At 38.2% G+C, this 24,241-nt stretch overlaps 1 protein-coding gene and 1 pseudogene across 1 annotated transcript; both read left to right on the top strand.

Annotated features, from left to right (window-relative positions):
* The first annotated feature begins 281 nt into the window (after positions 1 to 281).
* Positions 282 to 791, top strand: LOC132041792 (uncharacterized). Its single transcript, XM_059432483.1, has one exon. The coding sequence runs from the start codon at positions 282 to 284 to the stop codon at positions 789 to 791; it is 510 nt and encodes a 169-aa protein (XP_059288466.1).
* A 6,627-nt stretch (positions 792 to 7,418) lies between these two features.
* On the top strand, positions 7,419 to 13,603 carry LOC132041791 (uncharacterized; annotated as a pseudogene).
* The last annotated feature ends 10,638 nt before the right edge of the window (positions 13,604 to 24,241 follow it).

The following is a 24,241-nucleotide window of genomic DNA, read 5'->3' as shown; positions in this document are numbered from 1 at the left end:
CCTGATCCCATTGACTCAGGTTAGTAGTCTTTTCAATACTTATATGCTGTTAAACTGTCAAAATGCCATGTTATCATTTGTCCCCGCCTCCTTTCAAAATCCAACGTCGAATCATCACACCTTTTCAGAACCGACCTGACTTAAATGAAATGGTTTGTTTGCCAATAGGAACCAGTTCCTTCACTTTCTTGTAAAACCCAACCATAACTCTCCTTTCTCTCTCTCACTTTACTCTCAACACTCATTTTTCATCGTCCCCATCTTCTTACATTAATTCAACTATGTCAAACAACGAAGTTTTACCTCCTAGTGTCTCAAAAATCAACCCGTCCTCTCCCAAACAGCATACCTTAACCAACCCTCAAACGAGTTCACCATCTCCAACAGTTTCCCCTCCCAAAGAACCAAACCCTACAACGTCTTCTCCAAAACCTGCTGGTCTCTCTAGGACTCGTAAAAAACAAATCCCAAAGAAGTTTGTTCCTACCTCCACATCCTCTGAGAAACCCAATTCAGAAGAAAGCACTCCTATTATGCCAACCTCTCACAATCTTGAAACATCTGTAAACACTACTGAAAATGACGATGGTATGGAAGCAATGAGTCAAGGAGTGGAAACAGAGGATGAAATTGAAAAGGGGGATTTGAGGGAAATTCCTCCAGATTCAGGTAATCCAACTTCTCTTGCAAATTTGGATATTTCTGGGGTTTTGGATAAGAGTGTGGCAACGGGTGATGCAACAAAGGACAGTGTAGAAAATGTTGTTGCCACTAAACCTGAAAACAGTTAAGGGGGGGGGGGATGGTGGGCGAGGAAGTGGGTGCTTCTACTCAGGGGAAACAGAGTGTTACGATTTGCTTTTACGTGGGTTAAGGCATAAAAGTTACTATGAGGTTGATGGTCTGATGACTTTTTCATTCTATAGGAAGTTGATCGATGAGGCAACTCGATGGACTGTCGAGCATGTTAACGATCCGTCCTTAATGCATATCAGAACAGATCACTTATTTTCCTCGTTTTTCGCTTGTCGAGCATTCTAAATTTGAAATACCTGCACAACACACAAAACGCATCAAACTAACACAAACTTATTTGAAAACAAGTAAAACTTAGAGTCAAAAAGCATTAAATGTGCCATAATTCACGGCACATCAGTTACCGTTAAAGCATGTAAAAGGTGAAGGCATGGAGAGGTAATACCGTGTTTGGGGCGGTGTTAGGCGAAAATGAGTGGAAGCAATTAAGGCTTTACTCGTTCTAGCCACACCAAGATTGAAAAGAACACAGCCGCCTGAAAGTTTACCACAAATGGCGACGATGACGTAGGAGAGAGGGGCATCGCCCTTTGGCGGCTAGGGCTTCACGAAGAAACCTTAGCAAAATACAAATGACCCCTTAGGGGTCCATTTGTATGAAGTGGAGGGCATATCTATTATCTTTGTTTGGTAGGGTCTATTTTTATTATTAAGTCTCTCGGCCAATAAAAAATAGAAAAAATAGAAGGGGCCTATCTATATACATGATATATTGAGATATACGTATATTCATGTGTATATCATGTATATGGGCGGGTGAGACTGCGAAATCCCATGAATAGCCCAATTCAAAAAGATGTCCATTAGTTTGGACACTTTAAAAATAAGAAACCATTAAACTAATTGGTCTAATTCAAAAAAGGAAAGTAATAAAATTAATAAAATAAACAAACTTTGTCAAAAGACCTTAAATCAATTCTGACTAGTTTGAATTATTATCATAGTCGGCTAATAATTAATGATTTTATTTATAGCCACTTCATGGTAATTTCAAAATTAATTACGACTAAAATTCAATTAATCCTGGTAAAAATAACAAAAAACCAAACTTAATTAAATAAGAAATGAGGGGTAGAAGTGGCCAACTCACTTGAACAATCAATCTTCCTTGAATTAAACACGGTAAAATACTTTGCAAGTTGTTACTTCAACAATTTAGACAATTAAGTGAAGAATCATGGAGAATTATCACCCTTTTCTTGGGAAATTTAGCAAAAGTATATATTAATTGTGAAAAAATACTTAAATTAATTTGTAATAAATATCTTATCAAACAGAATTGGCAAGACATAGCCTCAATAGATTTTTAATAAAATTATCTTGACTTCCTAAAAACATATTTCCCTCTGTTTAATATTTCAAGGACTTTGGGTATTTAAACCAAATCATGGGAGGTCAAAAATTAGTTGCTCGGACATATTACCCCTCATTTTCATGCAATTTTTTCAAAATATATGGCCAGACCCTGGTTTCTGGGTTTCCTACATATCTCAGATTTTATGAGAATTCAGGCCATTTGTAATTCGACATGATTATTATTTCTAAATGCAAATTAATGTAAATTCCCAGATTTTTCGGCTGTCAAGCTAGGAAATCTGGTTTAATTGGTGAGAGTGTGACTGACTTTCTGGCATTAAATCTACCTACATATCCCTGTTGTAAACACCTAATTTTTGACCAACATAAGTTTTTATACAATTTTTAGCGTTTAAATATTTCTTTTAGGTTTAATTAAATATTTTAATTTCATTTTTAGTAACTTTTTGAAATCTTCAAAAATAGAATCACATTTTAGGATAAGTCTTGTTTTTCTTTCAAAAAAAAAAGGAAAGAAAAGAAAAATTACAAAAAATATATTTTTCTTCTAATTTGGGTTAATAAATAAGCTAGTATTTATTTTTCTTAGTTACGTTTTTTTGGACTAGCTCTTTAGCTATTCTGTATTCTTATTAGTAAACATAGTTAGTTAATATTCTTTTTTTTTCTATCTTTATATTTTAAACATAAAAAGGAAAAAAGTAAATCAAAACCTAACCTAAAACATCAACTCACCAGCCCACCATTACCCTATATACACACTTCCCCTACACCCCACGTTTTTTTTTCCTCCCTTTCACCTATCCTAAAACAAACATAATTCTTTTTCCCTAAAAACTCTCCTCAAACAATTATCATTGACTAGTCCTACTCCTTTACAAACTCTACAACACAACACCCACATACCCTATATAAAACCTACACCTACACGTACAAAAGGCAGATATACACAGAGAACAACATAGAGAAAAGAAGAACAACACACAGAATCATAAACAGCAACACAAAAAAAATAAAAAATAATAAGGTTTTCTTTAAAGTTCGAGTTCGAGGTCTCAGTTTGCGGTTTCGAGTTCGTGGACTTGAAGTTAGTCGTTATTAACTGGGAAATCGGTAGAATATTGTAGCTTCATATTATTATTATTTTTCCAGCGAGATATTTCCGCAAAGGTAACACCCGAATCTTTCTAGTAGTTATTTGGTGTTCTTTTTTTCAATATATAATACATGAAGAAGATCCGTTTTGGCTCCGTTTAAAATCCGTTGATGCTTTTGTTTAAGATCGTGCATGTCTATTGAAGTTTTGGTGATATTATGAACATGATGGATTAGTTTTAGCGGTTTTTCTTCTTTCTTTCTTTCTATTTCTAACTTTGTTTAAGTTATTTTGGTTTTTTGCCTCCCTCCTTGAGAACTTGATTGTTGTAAAATCATATTTTTATTAGTATGGTCTTTACTCTGGTCTCATAGATTTTTATATGTTAATTTGCATATAACCATGTAACAAAGCTTTGAATATTTAAGGAAACGTGTTTGAAAGTCGGCATGCAAATTTCATGATTTTATTTAGTTTCTTTTCTAAAAATGGATGTAAGTATTTTCCCCCGCTTTGAGGCGTTCAGTGCATTTTTAGTTGCAAAAGATTTTGATCATCATTCTAAATGGATTTTAAATGTTGGCTTCCTTGTTTAAAGTTTCATTGCTAAGATAATATGAAAACTAGAATATCATGACATGAATACTTATATTATCATTTTTTTGTTGTTTAATTTAGTTCACATTTAGGCTCGCATTTAACATGAAAGAAATGGTTAAACCAATAGAATTAGTAAATTGTTAAACTCTAGTTTGGTCGAGTTCTTTTGCAGGAAGAACGAAATGGATAAACCTTTTTTTTTTTAAAAAAAAAAAAAATTGAGATGCCAAACTTTATATTCATTGGACCTAAAGCAGTATCCAATTTTGGCCTCATTATTTATGTTTTAAAAATATTTGGATCTAACTAGTCAATTGTTTTTTTTTTAACATTCTTTCATTTTTTAATACAGTACATTTTCCTATCATTGCTTGAAGTTTAAGCCATATGTTTCTTTTTGGTTTTAATTAGGTTCTCAGTAAAGATGAATGTCACTAACCTAATTACATGAATAAAATAATTGTCGATAGTATAAAATGGTTATGAATGCGGGAAATCATTGTGTTTTAAACACCCGTGGGTGGGTTTTTAATGATTCGGGTGTTAATTAACTTTAAAGGCATCTTCGGGCCAAGATCAATATTAAGGCTTAACTAAATTAATTATTAGGAGTTGGGATATAAATTCAAGACCTGTTGCAAATTTGAAAAGAAAATAGAGTTGTAAAAACATTGGTAAGGGAGTGAGGTGGGTTGCGAATTTATTTCAAAACCCGTTGTAAAAAAAAAATGGAAAAGGACGGATAATCATCATTGTTTAAGTAAGGCGAGTAGGTTAAAAATTCTAAGTGCGATATGCAAGTTAAGGTCGCGTTTACGCGTCTAGTTGGCGTATGTCGAGGCTGAGGTCGCAACTATGCGTCTTAGTCAAAACTAGTAAAAGGTCAATAATATTTAAGCGAATCATAGGCATAGCTAAATAAACACATTTTATTCAAAATAATTTAAGCCGAACACAAGTTGATAAAGCGACCGTGCTAGAACCACGGGACTCGAGGGATGCCTCGCACCTTCGCCCTCGGTCAACGGAATTCCTTACCGGACTTTTGTTTTCGCGGTTGGGGACAGAACCCCAAAAAAATAGAGCCATTTCCTTTTGATTAGGGATTCATAAGGTGACTTGGAACACCAAAACTCAATTTCAAGTGGCGACTCTGTAACAAATAAAATAATCCCTCTTCAAAACGTCACTTTAATTGGAAAAATCCTTTGAAATAAATCTAAAATTAATTAATTTGTTTTTATTTTTATTACGGAAAAAAAAGGGGTGTGACAGATGGCGACTCTGCTGGGGATAACCAGAATTCGAGCTTTATATATTGACTTGCATTTGGCTTTCTTTATTTCTTGGATATTTTGTATATATGGGACTAATGTGCTCTATGCTTGCTTATTTCTTGCTTTGATATTATTGAGCTATAATATATTTGTCTTCTCTCGCGCACCCCCTCGGTCTTCAATAATACATTTTTGCCACAAAAACGGGAATTGCGACTACGCACCCCACCTGGCGAGATAAAGCCGGTGGGCCCTTGGTCCCCGGTGAAGGATTTATTGTCACACATGTTTAGGATGGGGAGGACCCACGAAACAAAGCGGAAAAGCGGCGCACCGGTACGTTGTCCCTCGCCCGACTCGAGTCGTCCTTGCTCGTTTTACAGCCAATCTAGATACCTTTCTCCATTAGGTTTAACCTTAGTAGAGGCGGAACTCGAGACATGGTATCCCTAGTAGGCCGCGCTTTGTTTGCATCACTTGCATTTGACCTAGTGGGGCTCGGCACGGGGCGAGTCCGTCTAAGACAGCATCACATCGTTTCTCTTGACCAACATGTGCATCATATGTGTTATTTGCAATATTATTCGGAATGGTTGTTCATTGTTGATCGGCTTTTAAGGTGATTAGTAAAACAAAGAAAGAGATCTATTATATACCCATTTTTTTTAATAAACAACCAGAGAGAATCTAGTCTTTTGTCTTTTCACAAAAAATTCACAAAAAAAAAAAAAAAAAAAAAAAAAAAAAAGAAAGAAAAGTCTTTTTTTTAAAAAAAAAAAAAATCCTTTATTGTAGGAAACCTCCCTCGGGTTCGGCCCACCTTTCTCAAAAAAAAAAACTCGAAAAAACAAATCATTATAGTACTTTAGTTTTTCCGTACGGCGATTTTAGATAACCAAAATCTTGCTACAAAAGCATATAAGGGTTGTTTTTGTGAAAAATAGCCACTTTTTACATTTTTATTTTATTTTATTTTATTTTCATGAACTACGTAATGATCTGATTCATGTTTAACATGATACGTAGGCATTCCTTAATGGGTTCGATCAAAATAAAAATCACCGAAACGAGGAAAAAATAAATAAATAAAATAAGAAGTGAATTCAATATAAAGAGCGGGATGAAACATGAAAGCCTTTAGGTGTTTCGAAATTAGATGGGAAATAATTTAGGTGCATGGCAAACGAATTTTGATTAATATCGTTTAAAATGCTAAATAACTTGTTTGTTCTTGTCTTTGAGATAAGGTGGTTGGTTTGTGGTTGAACTGGCTCCTCACGAATATAATACAAGGTCCAAAAGAAAGGGGATAATGGCCCATAAGGATGGAAACGAGTCAGACGGTGATGAATCTAGAGGTCAGATGGTTCAACATGAATCAACATCAGCTGAGGAAGTAAGGATGTTGAGACAACAAATGGCTGACATGTACCAGGCTTGGATGAATGGGCAAGCTCCACCATCTTCAATCCCTGGATTCCGGATGTGACTATGTCGATTCCCATTGAAACCTCGACAAATGATCCACTTTTTCCTCCTGGATTTGGTCCACATGTTAACATATCCAACAACTTTGCTGGAACTTCCTACCGTGCGCCCTCCAAATGCACCCCTCGAGAAATAACCCGCTTTTCACCCCCCACTGTACAAAACTACTACGATCCCTCGACGCGTTTGTACAGAAGTCCAATAATGAGCCTCCATCTAAAGGTCACCACGATCAATATTATTCTCCGGAATTGACCTTTAAAGTCCCAGACACATATAACCCTTTTCAGCAGTATAGTTCCCCTGTCGAGATCGAGAAAACTGCTAAGAATGAGGAACAAGAAGAAATGGCTAGAAAAATGAAGAGTCTAGAGCAGAGTGTGAGGAATATGCAAGGATTAGGAGGTCCAAAAAGCATCTCATTCAGAGATTTGTGCATGTTCCCCAATGTTCATTTGCCCCTTGGTTTTAAGACTCGAAGTTTGAGAAGTACGATGGTCACGGTGACCCGTAGCACACTTGAAGAAGTATTGCAATCAACTAAGAGGGCGAGGGAGTAAGGAAGAATTGCTCGTGGCATATTTTGGAGAAAGTCTGGCGGGGATTGCCTCAGAATGGTTCATCGACCAAGATATTTCTAATTGGCCTACATGGGATGACATGGCAGGAGATTTTGTTCGACAATTTCAGTATAACATTGATATTGTGCCTGATCGCACTTCTCTCGCCAGTATGAAGAAAAAGCCTGCCGAGAGTTTTAGAGAATATGCTATCAAATGGAGAGAACAAGGCCCAGGGTCAAACCGCTGATGAAGGAGTCGGAAATGATTGATGTTTTGCTCCAAGCACAAGAACCTGATTACTTCCACTACTGGCTTTCCGCAGTGGGAAAGACATTTGCTGAAGCAAATAAAGGTGGGGAAATGGTTGAAAATGGCATCAAGTCCGGAAAAATTGTGAGTCAGGTAGCACTCAAGGCTACCACCCAAGCAATTCAAAATGGGTCTGGTGGTTTTGGAAATCGAAAAAAAGAAAGAGGAAGGATCCATGATGACATCGGGGTCCGTCTTTGCTCAAGGGGGACAAACCACCAAGTCCGCAGGGGACAATCCAACTCACCTCGACATTTTTATCCGCGTCGGGATCCCCGCTACTCAATTGCTCCGCCCCGATATACGATTTTCAACACCCGGGCATATGCCGGACCTCACTCGCGCCAACAATGGAGGGCGCACTGCTCCACAAGGATTTCGTCCCCAACAACAAAATTTTCAAGCACCTTATAATCCACGTCCTAAGGGCGATTATGTAAGAGAGCAAGGACAGAGGGAAAACTTTACCCCAATCGGAGAATCATACACAAGCCTGCTGCGAAAGTTGATACAATTGGGTTTGATTGAACCTATCATGCCGTATAATGTGAACCCAAATGCAAGAGGTTTTGACCCCAGTCGGTGCGAATCTCATTCTAACACTCCGGGTCATAGCACGGAAAATTGTTTTACTTTGAAGAGAGCCATTGAGAAGCTAATTGATGACAAAGCAATTGTGATACATGACGAAGAGGCTCCGAATGTCACCAACAACCCACTTCCTGCTCACAACAATGCTCATGTTGTTGGGATGATCTGTGACGATAGGGAATACAAGCAAACAGGCAAAACAGTAATGGAAATTGACACCTCAGAAGAAGGGTTAGGTATGGCGACAAAGTCCGCGCAAGAAGCACCATTGATTGTGAAAGGTGCAAGTTCTAATGTAAATCTCAGAGGCTCGGGAAAGCTGATATTGTATGTCCCTGGAGCCACAAAGAAAAAAGAGATATCAGTGACTGGACCAAAATTATATGTTCCTAGTGGTTTTCTAGGTTTGGTCAAAATCGAATGGTTTAGGAAAGATGACGAACCAATTGTGATAAAGCACACGACACAACTTCCAGTGACAAGCATGAAAAGCTGTCCCATGGAACTACAACAAAACCACTTTGTGACTTACAAGGGCAAAGAGATTGTTGAAGAAATAGATGAAACCAGTGGCTTAACGCGTTCTGGAAGGTGCTATGCTCCAGAAGAATTAAGGAGAGCCAAACAAGCCAGGGATAGCCAATTTCCAGTGAAAAAACCTATTACCGAAGAAGACGCTGAAGAGTTTATGAAGAAGATGAAAGTTCAGGATTACTCTATTGTTGATCAGTTGAGAAAAACTCCTGCTCAAATTTCATTACTATCTTTGCTCACGCATTCTAAAGAGCACCGTCAAGCATTGATTAGAATTCTGAACGAAGCACATGTTTCGGACAAAACAACCGTAAGTCACTTGGAAAAGATGGCTAATGGAATATTTGAGGTGAATAGAATCACTTTCACCGATGATGAGTTGCTGTGGAAGGAGCCGGACATAACAAGGCTTTGCATTTAACTGTCAAATGTGAAGAACATTATGTGAAAAGAGTCATGATTGATGGAGGCTCGGGTGTGGACATCTGCCCGCTCTCTACTTTGCAGAGTTTGAAAATCAGCACAGATAGAATTCGTACTAATAATGTGTGTGTTCGAGCTTTCGATGGTGCAAAAAGAGACACCATTGGTGAGATTGATCTTACTTTAAAAATTGGACCTGTTGATTTTGGGATCACATTCCAAGTTATAGACATGGACACTTCCTACAACTTGCTTTTAGGAAGGCCGTGGATCCATGCAGCCCGAGCGGTACCGTCTACTTTACACCAAGTGGTCAAGTTTGAATATGAGAAACAAGAAATTATTGTTCACGGTGAAGATGATCTTTCAATATATAGAGACCCTTCCGTCCCATGCGTCGAGGCCAAGGAAGGTTGTGAATCCCTCGTATTTCAGACCTTTGAGATAGTGGCAGCTGATCGGTTTATGGAAGGGAAGCCTATCCCAGAGCCTCGTCTATCCTCTACTTCGGTCATGGTGGCTACACAAATGCTGCGAAACGGTTATGAGCCAGGAAAGGGTTTGGGGGTGTCGTTGCAAGGAATTGTTGACCCTATCTCTCCATTTAGTAATCAAGATACTTTTGGTTTGGGCTTTAGGCCAACTAAAGCTGATAGGAAATGGGCAAAAGAGCAGAAAAATAAGGTTTGGAAATTGCCAAAGCCAGTTCCCCACATTGCCAAGTCTTTTACTAGGTCACGTCTTGAAGAGAATAAGGACATGTCTACCCAAGATGACGCGGATGAAATATGTCAAGGTCTCAAAGAAATGTTCTATGGGGTAAACATGGTTCAGATTGGTGAAGGCTTTAGTCATGCAGATGTGCAACGTATTGGCCCAGAAGTCAAGCTCACCAAGCGGAAGCTACTCCTCTCCCCACAAGGAAGGAGTCTTGGTAGTTTATTTTGCTATTTTTCCTATATTTGGATTATTCTCTGGGTGGTAATCCAGATAGTTTAGTTGCTATGCTCTGATGTTAACCCTTCTATCCTTTCCAATTCAATAAAATGAAGTTCAGTTTTTTTGGTCAATTCTATCTTCTCCTTTTCCCTAATTTTGTTATTTAATTTTCATTTCAGTCTCATTAATGCCGGCTTTAATAACATGACATGCATGCGGAATTCACGTCCAGATCTTAAAGAGCTGTCTAATCTCGAAACAACGAATCAAGAGGTTGATGAGTATGATGAAGAAGAGGCTTTTGAAGAAATAAAGAAGGAACTGGATCAATTTGAGAATAAGCCTAAGCCTAATCTAAATGAAACCGAGGCAATTAATTTGGGAACTTCTGAAGAAACTAGAGAAACAAAGATAAGCATTCATGCCGAACAAAAGACCAGAGATGACATAATCCAGGTTTTGTTTGAATATAAAGATGTGTTCGCTTGGTCTTATGATGACATGCCGGGTTTGAGCGTTGATCTAGTAGTGCACAAACTTCCTACATACCCTGATTTCCCACCAGTCCAACAAAAGCAAAGAAAATTTAAGAAAGAGGTGAGTGATAAGATTAAAGAGGAAATCATGAAAAAATTGAGTGCAAATGTGATCAGGGTCGTCTGATTTACTAAATGGCTAGCAAATGTTGTGCTCGTACCAAAGAAGGATGGGAAAACCAGAGTTTGTGTTGACTATAGAGATTTGAACAAAGCCAGTCCAAAGGACAACTTTCCCTTGCCTAACATCCACATTCTTGTTGACAATTGTGCCAAACACGAGATTCAATCTTTTGTGGATTGTTATGCTGGGTATCACCAAATTTTGATGGATGAAGAGGATGCAGAAAAGACCGCCTTTACCACCCCATGGGGTACTTGCATTACAGGGTCATGCCATTTGGTTTGAAGAACGCATGGGCAACTTACATGAGAGCTATGACTACTATCTTGCATGACATGATGCATAAAGAAATCGAAGTGTACGTCGATGATGTGATCATTAAGTCCAAATCTCAAGGCGACCATGTGCGTGATCGAGAAAGTTCTTTGAAAGATTGCGCAAGTACAACCTCAAGCTCAATCCAGCCAAGTGTGCGTTTGGAGTTCCATCCGGAAAACTTTTGGGGTTTATAGTTAGCCGGCGAGGAATTGAATTAGACCCCTCCAAGATAAAGGCCATTCGGGAATTACCACCCCCGAAGAACAGAACTGAAGTCATGAGTCTTCTTGGTAGGTTGAACTACATCAGTAGGTTCATCGCTCAGCTCACCACTACATGTGAGCCCATATTCAAGCTGTTGAAGAAGGATGCCGCTGTCAAGTGGACAGACGAGTGTCAAGAGGCTTTTGATAAGATTAAGGAATATTTATCGAACCCTCCAGTGCTTGTCCCGCCAGAACCGGGTAGGCCTTTGTTTTTGTATCTGTCAGTGATGGATAATTCCTTTGGGTGCATTCTAGGACAACATGATGCCACAGGCAAGAAGGAACAAGCGATCTATTATTTGAGCAAGAAGTTCACAAGCTATGAGGTAAAATACACATTTTAGAAAGAACGTGTTGCGCTTTGACTTGGGTCGCCCAGAAACTGAAGCACTATCTTTCATCCTATACGACTCACCTCATATCTCGAATGGATCCTTTGAAGTATATCTTTCAGAAACCTATGCCGAGTGGAAGGTTAGCAAAGTGGCAGATTTTACTTACGGAGTTCGACATTGTCTATGTCACCCGCACCGCTATGAAAGCACAAGCATTGGCCGATCATTTGGCAGAAAACCCAGTTGACGATGAGTATGAGCCTTTGAATACTTATTTTCCTGATGAAGAGATTAATTCAGTTGAGGAAGAAGTTCGCGATGACAGTCACGTCTGGAAATTATACTTTGATGGGGCGGTCAACGTTAAAGGTGTCGGGATTGGGGCAATTCTCATTTCGCCAACGGGGCATCATTATCCCGCCACAGCACGACTTCGTTTCTTCTGTACCAATAATACAGCGGAATATGAAGCTTGCATAATGGGTTTAAACATGGCAATACATCTGGATGCACATGAGTTAATAGTTTTGGGAGATTCTGACTTACTCATTCGGCAGGCTCAGGGTGAATGGGAAACTCGAGACATCAAGCTCATTCCGTACAAACAATGTTTGGAGGACCTTAGCAAAAGGTTTAAGTCAATCGAGTTCAGATACATTCCCAGATTTCACAATGAGCTGGCTGATGCCTTGGCTACTTTAGCCTCAATGCTTCCATACCCAGGCAATGCTTACATTAATCCGTTAGAGATTCAGATTAGGGATCAACATGGTTATTGCAATACAATTGAAGTAGAGCCAGATGGTGAGCCATGGTATCACGATATCAAAAGATTCCTAAAAACAAAAGAATATCCAATACATGCCGATGGAGATCAAAAAAGAACTATTAGGCGACTTTCCAATGGTTTCTTTTACGAGTGGGGAGATCTTATACAAAAGGACTCCGGATTTGAATTTGTTAAGATGTGTGAATACCCAAGAAGCTGAAATGATCATGAACGAAGTGCACTCCGGAGTATGTGGCCCGCACATGAATGGTTATGTTCTAGCAAAGAAGATTCTTCGAGCAGGATACTATTGGCTTACCATGGAGCGAGATTGTTTTCGCTTTGTTCGCAAGTGTCATCAATGCCAAATTCACAGTGACCGAATTCATTCGCCCCCTTCAGAGTTGCACCCTATGTCTGCTCCTTGGCCTTTCGTAGCTTGGGGGATGGATGTTATTGGGCCAATTGAGCCAAAAGCTTCTAATGGGCACAGATTCATTCTAGTTGCCATTGACTACTTCACCAAATGGGTAGAAGGCTTTACATTCAAATCAGTCACCAAGAAAGCGGTGGTAGACTTTGTTCACTCTAACATCATATGTCGTTTTGGTATACCAAAGACCATTATCACGGACAATGCGACCAATCTTAATAGTCATCTCATGAAGGAGGTATGTGAGCAATTTAAAATTGTGCATCACAACTCTACCCCTTATCGACCTAAAGCCAATGGGTAGGCATTGAAGCCGCAAACAAAAACATCAAGAAGATCCTCAGGAAGATGGTACAAGGATCCAGGAAATGGCAAGAGAAATTGCCTTTTGCTCTTTTAGGATACCGCACGACTATCCGCACGTCTGTTGGCGCAACTCCTTACTTATTGGTTTATGGAACTGAGGCGGTCATACCAGCAGAAGTAGAGATCCCCTCTCTTCGAATCATTGTTGAAGCAGAGATTGATGACACTGAATGGGTCAAGTCTAGACTAGAACAATTGTCGTTAATCGATGAAAAGCGGTTGACGGCGGTTTGTTTTGGCCAGTTATACCAGCAAAGGATGGCTCGCACTTACAACAAGAAGGTGCGTCCAAGACATTTTGAGGTGGGCCAACTTGTTATGAAACGCATCCTTCCGCACCAAGAAGAAGCGAGGGGAAAATTCGCCCCAAATTGGCAGGGCCCTTATGTTATCAAACAGGTGTTGTCAAAGGGAGCTTTGCAGTTGTCCGATATAGAAGGAAAGGTGGCTGACATAGCCATTAACGCAGACTCAGTTAAAAGATATTATGTTTGATATACTTTCACTTCGACGCTATGGTACTTGGCATTTTCAGGTTGGGATGACGAAAGGCTATCATTCTCACTATCCAAACACCGGTCACCCCTTTTCTAGCCCTTTTGAGCTTTGTTTACATTTTCTTTGTTTTCCCCTCTTTGGAACTAATGTAGCGCAAAAAAAAAAAAAAAAAAAAAAAAAAAAAAAAAAAAAAAAAAAAAATAAAAAAAAAAAAAAAAAAAATCAAATGTGTTTATTGAACTACGTTCGACCTGATTCCTAAAGGATACGTAGGCAGCCCTATTTCGGGGTTCGGTCCCACCACTCAAAAGAAAAGAAAAATCATATTTTCCTAGTATTCGAAGAAACTGGGACATTTTTTTTTTTTTTTCCTCCAGATATTTCATAAAAAGGTTCCAAAGTTGTAATTCAATCTATGATTCTTTTTGCCTTTCCCCTTTAAGACCTTCTAATCGATCTTTGAGAATGCCAAATCAGCGTGCCACGACTATGGTGATGTATACAACACTTTATTTGAACGCAAAAAATAAAAAATAAAAAAAAAATGAGAGAGTCTTATTGGTGAAAACCCTCACGGGCACTATAAGACGATTGTAAGTTCAAAAAAAAAAAATAATAATAATAATAAAAAAAAATGAGAGAGTTTTATTAGTGAAAACCCTCACGGGCACTATAAGACGATTGAAAGTTCAAAAAAAAAAATGAGAGAGTTTTATTGGTGAAAACCCTCAAGGGCACTATAAGATGATTGTAAGTTGAGAGAGGTCAGTTGGTGAAGACTCGCAAAGGGAACCATTGATCGAATGAGTTTCTTCTATTCCGGCATGAACACGATCAAGCTAGAGAGCTCAGTTTTGGATTGAAGGTTATTATATTTTGAGATTTAGACAGCTCAGATGGATCAAGCGTCCAGTCCAAAATGCATGTCATGATTCATTGAAGTCGGCATATACCTCCAGATAAGCCTCTTCCCTCTTTCCCCGAAAGGGACACCTTTTTGTTTAAACATAACTCCTTTTATTTTGTATTTTTTGTCATTTTCTTCTCCTTATTTCTAGTATGTTTTTTTGAGTCCCTTTCTGTATAATCTTGTGTCAAATTCAAGAGCAAAGAAAAGGCTGCAAAATTGACTACAGTTTCCTAGCGGTACAGAGCAAAGACTATTGGGCATGCACCGCATCGGCAACGGCATAAAGCCATTTGTGATCTATCCAGGAAATTGAACTGCCCGAAAAGCAAAGCATTATTTCGAGGTACTAGGGGGAAGGATCACCACAACAAAAATTCGCTCTAAGAATAAGATCGGTTACACCGCATACACAAAATGATACTGGGTACAAAATAGTCAAGGTGGGCATTGAAAGATCAAGGTCTCTCGTAAGCAAAGATAGTTTCTGAGGAAGTTGGTCGATCACCATCAGCCTCGTTTTTCTTGAAGTGGGATAGGCTCTAAGACAATTTTCACAGCGAGTGAAGGCCACAAACCGACCACCATTTTAAGACTAACAAATTTTTCTTTGATTGAAAACAGGGGCAGAGAAATTTCAGAAAACCATTCTTTAAAAAAAAAAAAAACGAACGCCATAAAGTGAAGTTCTCAAATTTTTGTTTTTCCTTTGATATGCATATAATCATGTTATTATTGATTGTATTTTAGGGAACAAAAATCCCTACTTTTTTTTTTCATGACTTCACAGGGTACAACACTCCCTAGTTGCATTTTAGGGAACAAAAACCCCTATTTCTTTTCATGTCTTCACAGGGTACGACAATCCCTGGTTGCATTTTAGGGAACAAAAGCCCCTACTTTTTTTTTTTTCATGCCTTCACAGGGTACGACACTCCCTGGTTGCATTTTAGGGAACTAGAACCCCTACTTCTTTTTTCATGACTTCACAGGGTACGACACTTCCTAGTTGCATTTTAGGGAACAAAAACCCCTATTTCTTTTCATGTCTTCACAGGGTACGACATTCCCTGGTTGCATTTTAGGGAACAAAAATCCCTGCTTTTCTCATATTTTCATAGGTTGACTACCTCAGAATAAAGTCATATTTTCATAGGTTGACTACCTCATAATAAAGTCATATTTTCATAGGTTGACTTTCAAATAAAGTCATGTTTTTAAATTTCAGGTTGACTGCCTCCAAATAAAGTCATATTTTTAGGTTGACTGCCTCACAATAAAGTCATATTTTCATAGGTTGACTACCTCAGAATATAAGTCATGTTTTTAAATTTCAGGTTGACTACCTCCAAATAAAGTCATATTTTCATAGGTTGGCTACCTCAGAATACAGTCACGTATTTAAATTTTAGGTTGACTACCTCCGAATAAAGTCATTTTTTTCATAGGTTGACTACCTCAGAATGAAGTTATATTTTCATAGGTTGACTACCTCCGAATAAAGTCACATTTTCATAGGTTGACTACCTCATAATAAAGTCATGTTTTTAAATTCCAGGTTGACTGCCTCCAAATAAAGTCATATTTTTAGGTTGACTGCCTCACAATAAAGTCATATTTTCATAGGTTGACTACCTCATAATAAAGTCATGTTTTTAAATTTCAGGTTGACTGCCTCCAAATAAAGTCATATTTTTAGGTTGACTGCCTCACAATAAAGTCATATTTTCATAGGTTTACTACCTCAGAATAAAATCATGTTTTTAAATTTCAGGTTGACTACCTCCAAATAAAGTCATATTTTCATAGGTTGACTACCTCGAAACGATCACGTATTTAAAATTTTAGGTTGACTACCTCCGAATAAAGTCATTTTTTTTTCTCATAGGTTGACTACCTCATAATAAAGTCATATTTTTATAGGTTGACTACCCTCAAAATATAGTCATGCTTTCAGGTCGACTACCTCAAAATAAAGTCATGTTTTTAAATTTCGAGTTGATTACCTCCGAATATAGTCCCAAGTGGTTTATGATTTTGCTAACACTCACAAAATTTTCCTGGTACAAACTGGGACAGAAAAATTTTGTTCGTTTTGTTTGTCTTTGATGGCTTGCAGGTTCGCCCGCAAGCACAGAATTGATATTCAAGAATGAAGTTCCATATTTGGTCAGAAAAAGGAGAATGCTCAATTGTAAGGATAGTTAGAGTCGGCTTTGACATATAAAGCAGCCCAACATCTCAAGATTCATCTTCTCAGCCTCTAATCAAGAAACAAGCATCCAAGAATATTCTACGAACTGTTACTTGGAAGATAATCAACAATTCACTCCAAGTTGCAAGTTCAAGTCACAAATTCTAACTTCAAGATCATACTTTGAGATCAAGGTACCCACCGAAAGAAGGTGAGGTGATAACTGAAGATCCAAGTGAAGGTCTAAAGGAAGATTCAAGACAAGTAGAGTAGACAGGATCTTGTATTTCCTTTTTTCTTTTGTTGTATTTTTCATTTCTTTAATGTAATAACAGGAGCCACGAACCGGAGCCTCGAAGGGACCTCACTCGATTCTCCGACTCATCATTCCATCCATATACTCACTTGAACTACACGTGACCTGATTCCCTTATAACCCGGGATATGTAGGATGCCCAAAACTAGGACTCGGTCACATCCTTTTCTTTTACATCTTTTCGCCTTTCAAATAATGGTCAGGTCAAAAATTATTCATAGTGTTCACGTCTTCGCCTGAAAACTCTTCATGTTTCCAAGCAAAGAGGGACATTCTGTAAACACCTAATTTTTGACCAACATAAGTTTTTATACAATTTTTAGCGTTTAAATATTTCTTTTAGGTTTAATTAAATATTTTAATTTTTATCTCATTTTTAGTAAGTCTTTTTTAAAAAAAGAAATCTTCAAAAATAGAATCACATTTTAGGATAAGTCTTGTTTTTCTTTTAGGTTTAAAAAAAAAAAGGAAAGAAAAGAAAAATTACAAAAAATATATTTTTCTTCTAATTTGGGTTAATAAATAAGCTAGTATTTATTTTTCTTAGTTACATTTTTTTTTTGGACTAGCTCTTTAGCTATTCTGTATTCTTATTAGTAAACATAGTTAGTTAATATTCTTTTTTTTTCTATCTTTATATTTTAAACATAAAAAGGAAAAAAAAAGTAAATCAAAACCTAACCTAAAACATCAACTCACCAAAACTAACCCACCATTACCCTATATACACACTTCCCCTACACCCCACGTTTTTTTTTCTCCCTTTCACCTATCCTAAAACAAACATAATTCTTTTTCCCTAAAAACTCTCCTCAAACAATTATCATTGACTAGTCCTACTCCTTTACAAACTCTACAACACAACACCCACATACCCTATATAAAGCCTACACCTACACGTACAAAAGGCAGATATACACAGAGAACAACATAGAAAAAAAGAAGAACAACACACAGAAACATAAACAACAACACAAAAAAAAAAAAAAATTAAGGTTTTCTTTAAAGTTCGAGTTCGAGGTCTCCGTTTGCAGTTTCGAGTTCGTGGACTTGAAGTTAGTCGTTATTAACTGGGAAATCGGTGGAATATTGTAGCTTCATATTATTATTATTTTTCAGCGAGATATTTACGCAAAGGTAACACCCGAATCTTTCTAGTAGTTATTTGGTGTTCTTTTTTCCAATATATAATACATGAAGAAGATCCGTTTTGGCTCCGTTTAAAATCCGTTGATGCTTTTGTTTAAGATCGTGCATGTCTATTGATGTTTTGGTGATATTATGAACATGATGGATTAGTTTTAGCGGTTTTTCTTCTTTCTTTCTTTCTATTTCTAACTTTGTTTAAGTTATTTTGGTTTTTTGCCTAGAATCCTTGAGAACTTGATTGTTGTAAAATCTTTATGGTCTTTACTCGGTCTCATAGATTTTTATATGTTAATTTGTTAATATAACCATGTAACAAAGCTTTGAATATTTAAGGAAACGTGTTTGAAAGTCGGCATGCAAATTTCATGATTTTATTTAGTTTCTTTTCTAAAAATGAATGTAAGTATTTTTCCCCGCTTTGAGGCGTTCAACTAAGAAATTTTTAGTTGCAAAAGATTTTGATCATCATTCTAAATGGATTTTAAATGTTGGCTTCCTTGTTTAAAGTTTCATTGCTAAGATAATATGAAAACTAGAATATCATGACATGAATACTTATATTATCATTTTTTTGTTGTTTAATTTAGTTCACATTTAGGCTCGCATTTAACACGAAAGAAATGGTTAAACCAATAAATTAGTAAATTGTTAAACTCTAGTTTGGTCGAGTTCTTTTGCGGGAAGAACGAAATGGATAAACCTTTTTTTAAAAAAAAAAAAAATTGAGATGCCAAACTTTATATTCATTGGACCTAAATATATCAATTTTGGCCTCATTATTTATGTTTTAAAAATATTTGGATCTAACTAGTCAATTGTTTTTTTTTAACATTCTTTCATTTTTTTAATACGAATATACATTTTCCTATCATTGCTTGAAGTTTAAGCCATATGTTTCTTTTTGGTTTTAATTAGGTTCTCGATGGCAAGATGAATGTCACTAACCTAATTACATGAATAAAATAATTGTCGATAGTATAAAATGGTTATGAATGCGGAAACCATTGTGTTTTAAACACCATGGGTTGGTTTTAATGATTCGGGTGTTAATTAACTTTAAAGGCATCTTCGGGCCAAGATCAATATTAAGGCTTAACTAAATTAATTATTAGGAGTTGGGATATAAATTCAAGACAAAGAGTTGCAAATTTGAAAAGAAAAGAGTTGTAAAAACAACGTAAGGGAGTGAGGTGGGTTGCGAATTTATTTCAAAACCTGTTGTAAAAGAATGGAAAAGGGACAGATAATCATCATTGTTTAAGTAAGGCGAGTAGGTTAAAAATTCTAAGTGCGATACGCAAGTTAAGGTCGCATTTACGCGTCTAGTTGGCGTATGTCGAGGCTGAGGTCGGAACTATGCGTCTTAGTCAAGACTAGTAAAAGGTCAATAATATTTAAGCGAATCATAGGCATAGCTAAATAAACACATTTTATTCAAAATAATTTAAGCCGAACACAAGTTGATAAAGCGACCGTGCTAGAACCACGGGACTCGAGGGATGCCTCACACCTTCCCCTCGGTCAACAGAATTCCTTACCCGGACTTTTGTTTTCGCAGACCAATAAAAATAGAGTCATTTCCTTTTGATTAGGGATTCATAAGGTGACTTGGAACACCAAAACTCAATTTCAAGTGGCGACTCTGTAACAAATAAAATAATCCCTCTTCAAAACGTTACTTTAATTGGAAAAACCCTTTGAAATAAATCTAAAATTAATTAATTTGTTTTTATTTTTATTACGGAAAAAAAAGGGGTGTGACACCTGTTCTTGGGAATCAAGTCACTTCATAGTTCGACTCAATCGGAGGAAAAAGGTATCCCTTATGTGGGAATGCCTTCATGTGTTCCGGTGTGTGTCCAACCGGTTGCGGAATAATAAAATAAGCAAAGCATATAAGCAATAAGCAATCTTGTGTGGCTGAGTATAGTGAGGGGTGATCCTCCAAATCCTGGCCGGAGAGCTTGACTCTCATGGGCACCTTATCTCGACCTGCTGTGTACGAAAAAGTTTCACATTTGCTCCGCAATCTGTATGGATTTGATTTGATTTTGCCTGCTCCTTGGCGGCTACCAATCTGCTTCCATATGCAGAGTAACGCCGATTTTTGGGTGACGAATACTGCGGTCTCATGACTAGATTTACATCATCTTGCCCTTTTAGCGAATACTGCGGTCTTTTAACTGGTTTTCCATGGCTTTTGTCCTTTTGGGGTCGAATACTGCGGCCTCATGATCGGTTTTACATCGCTTTGCTATCTTTTCATATCCCATAATTTATATACATGGCCTTCTCGGCAATTGAAATAAATGCCCTCTTGGCATGTTTGTATGAACGACCTTCTTGATGTTTAAAATAAATGGCCCTTTTGGCAATTAAAATAAATGGCCTTCTTAGCCTGTTTGTATGAATGGCCCTCTTGGCAGTTTGTATGAATGGCCCTCTTGGCAGTTAGAATAAATGGCCTTCTTGGCCTGTTTGCATGAATGGCCCTCTGGGTAGTTAAAATAAATGACCTTCTTGGCCTGTTTGTATGAATGACCCTCTTGGCAGTTAAAATAAATGGCCTTCTTGGCTTGTTTGTATGAGTGGCCCTCTTGGCAATTTGTATGAATGACCCTCTTGGCGATTAAAATAAATGTCCTTCTTGGCCTATTTGTATGAATGACCCTCTTGGCAATTAAAATAAATGTCCTTCTTGGCCTATTTGTATGAATGGTCCTCTCGGCAGCAAGAAAATAAATATGCAATGGCCCTCTCGGCATGTTTGTATGAATAGCCTTCTCGGCAGCAGGAAAATAAACGTGCAATGGCCCTCTCAGCAGTTTGTATGAATGGCCCTCTCGGCAGCAGGAAAATAAACGTGCAATAGCCCTCTCGGCATATTTGTATGAATGGCCCTCTAGGCAACAGGAAAATAAACGTGCAATGGCTCTCTCGATAGTTTGTATGCATGGCCCTCTCGGCAGCAGGAAAATAAACGTGCAATGGCCCTCTCGGCAGTTTGTATGAATGGTGTAAGTGATAGATATGGCCCCTTTATAAGTGATAGATATGGCCCCTTTGGCTAAATCATCTTTTTTTCGTCCTTTATTCCAGCTGTGACCCTGTTGGTCGGATATGTCGTATTATTTTACTATGACCCTTTGGCCAACATTTTACCATTATGGTCTTTTTATTCTTTGTGGGGCCTCATAGCCAGGTGTTTGCCCTCATGGCGTTTTCTGTCTTTCTGTAGCCCTTGTGGCTAGATATTTGCCCTTTTGGCATTTAAATCCTTTTCTAGCCCTTGTGGCTAGGTATTCGGCCTTACAGCATTTAAATCCTTTTTGTAGCCCTTGTGGCTAGGTATTTTTCCTTATGGCGTTTCGATCCTTTATAGACCTTTTGGCTGGATATTCGCCCTTATGGCATTTTCACTCATTTTATAGCCCTCGTGGCTAGATATTCACCCTTATGGAGTTTTGATCTTTTTATAGCCCTCGTGGCTCTGCCCTTGGTGGGAGCTAAAATCTTTCATAACCCTCGTAGCTGGATATATATATTCTGAAAGCTGGATATCAGCAACGGTCTGGACCCTTTTCTAACGAAGCATTTCCTGCACATAGAGCAAAGTTAGAAAAAAGGATCATCTTCCGATGTCCTGGGAACCTGCATTAGAAATGAGTTAGTTTTTCCTATCTTAAGTTGATCTGTGTTGCCGGTGTTGTCGCATCTTCTGCTTTCTGGACTCCAAACCCCTTTAGCTCCGGTATTCAAAAGATAAACCTGTTTTCATTATGCAGAAATGATTTTTGTAATGCGACTACCAAGATATATATATATATATATATATATTAACTGTCGTGACATGCGTTTTGAATGAGGGAGTCCTGTTTTTCCGTGACTGGGTTTTTTGTTTTCTTTTGCGGAATTTTTGAGACCTTCTCTCAAAAATTCTGCCCCAGTTTAAAATCTTGATCCACCCATTTTTATGCTGAATCTTTCGAGAAATTTTGAGGTCTACTCAAAGTTTCTGCCCCAGTTCAGAGTTTTCGGTTAGCTGAATATCCTGAAGTGGCTTGTCGTCGCGAATTTTTGAGATCCTCTCAAAAAATTCTGCCCCAGTTGGACATGCAGTAGTCTCTGCTTCTTTGTGAAGTCCTATCTCTAAGGCTCCCTAGGGGTTTTCTTGGTTTTTCTTTGATGCGATCGAGCTCAATGACGGCCTACGTATCATGTCGCAGCAGGAATTCAGGTCAAACGTAGTTCAGAAACAAACAAATGGATTTTTGGTTTTTTACTAATAAAGCGACCAGGTCCCAAGTGGACTGCCTACATATCCCTCCGTAGGGAAATCGGGTCAGTATGTAGTTCATATTACAAAAGGTATTTTGTTTTAGCCTATCTATTACTAAACGATTACAAGCAAATGGAAATAACTAATACAAGCGAAATAGAATAACGATTACAAGCAAAGGGTGCTATTACAAACTGAGAAGCTCCTTCTTCATGCATAGTAGCGTTTGATTGCATCTGAGTTAATCAGCTTCGGCCACTCTTGACCGTCCATTTCTGCCAATACTACCGCTCCTCCGGAGAGTACTTTGCGGATTACGTAAGGCCTTTGCCAGTTGGGAGCAAACTTCCCTTTATATTCATCTTGATGTGGAAAAATCTTTTTGAGCACCTGTTGCTCGATCTGAAAAAGTCTGGTTCTGACTCATTTGTTGAAAGCTCTTGCCATCCTTTGCTGGTATAATTGACCGTGATAGACAGTGACTATTTTTTTCTCATCAATCAAAGCCAATTACTCATAACGAGCTCGGACCCATTCGGCATTGTCCAAGTCTGCTTCCTAAATGATTCTTAGGGAAGGTATCTCGAACTTCGACGGTATGAGCGCTGGGCCGATAGACCGAAGGTATGGAATTGCTCCTGTTGAGGTCCTGACCATGGTACGGTATCCCAAAGAAGGCATACGGCAACTGCTCATGCCAACCCTTATGATTATCAGTCATTTTTCTCAATATCCTCTTGATATTCTTGTTGGCTGCTTCTACGGCTCCGTTCATTTGCGGCCGGTAAGCTATAGAATTTCGATGGGTGATCTTGAATTGCTCACCGATATCCTTCATCAAGTGGCTATTCAGATTCGCTCCATTGTCTGTTATGATGGACTCGGGCATACCGAATCTGCATATAATGTGGTTTCGCACAAAGTCTGCCACTACTTTCTTTGTCACTGATTTGTGAGATGTTGCTTCCACCCATTTGGTGAAATAATCAAGGGCAACCAAGATGAACAGGTGGCCATTCGAGGTTGTGGGTTCAATGGGTCCAATAACATCCATGCCCCAGGCGGCGAAAGGCCATTGAACTCATAGCATTAAGCTCACTTGGAGGGACTTTGATCAGATCGTCGTGGATTTGGTATTGGTGACATCTTTGCACATATTTGCAGCAGTCACTCTCCATAGTCATCCAATATTATCCAGCTCATAGAATCTTTTTTGCTAGCACGAATCCATTCATGTGGGGTCCATATGTTCTCGCATGTACTTCCTAGCAGTTTGGTGGCTTCGCTGGCATCTACACATCTGAGTAGGCCCAAATCCGGCATCCGTTTGTACAACACTTCTTTTTTTAGGAAGAAACCGTTTGCCATTCTTCGGATGGTTTTCTTTTGTCCATTTGTAATGCCTTCGAGGTATTCCCGCCCTTTCAAATACATTTTTATGTCGTTGTACCATCGCTTGCCATCCGGCTCAGCTTCCACATGGAAACTTGATGGGCATGCTCTTCTTTCAAACTTATCCTTAGCGGGTCAATGTGACTACTTTGCAGATATTGGATCATCGACGCTATTGTGGTCAGCGCATCAACAAATTCATTCTGAGCCCTTAGCGTATGTCAAAACTCAATCTTTCTGAACTTCTTGCATAATCTCTGTTTCAAGTTCACATATGGTAAGATCTTCTTATTCTTAGTGGCCCATTCGCCTTGCACTTAGTGAATCAGCAAGTCGGAATCTCCAATGACCAACAATTCATTGATGTCCATCTCTAGCGTCATTCTGAGGTCTAGTATGCAGGTTT

This window comes from Lycium ferocissimum, unplaced genomic scaffold (assembly GCF_029784015.1).
Source record: "Lycium ferocissimum isolate CSIRO_LF1 unplaced genomic scaffold, AGI_CSIRO_Lferr_CH_V1 ctg11685, whole genome shotgun sequence".
Lineage (NCBI taxonomy): Eukaryota > Viridiplantae > Streptophyta > Magnoliopsida > Solanales > Solanaceae > Lycium > Lycium ferocissimum.
The sequence above is the reverse complement of the archived record's forward strand: the minus strand, read 5'-3'. Positions and strand labels throughout refer to the sequence as shown.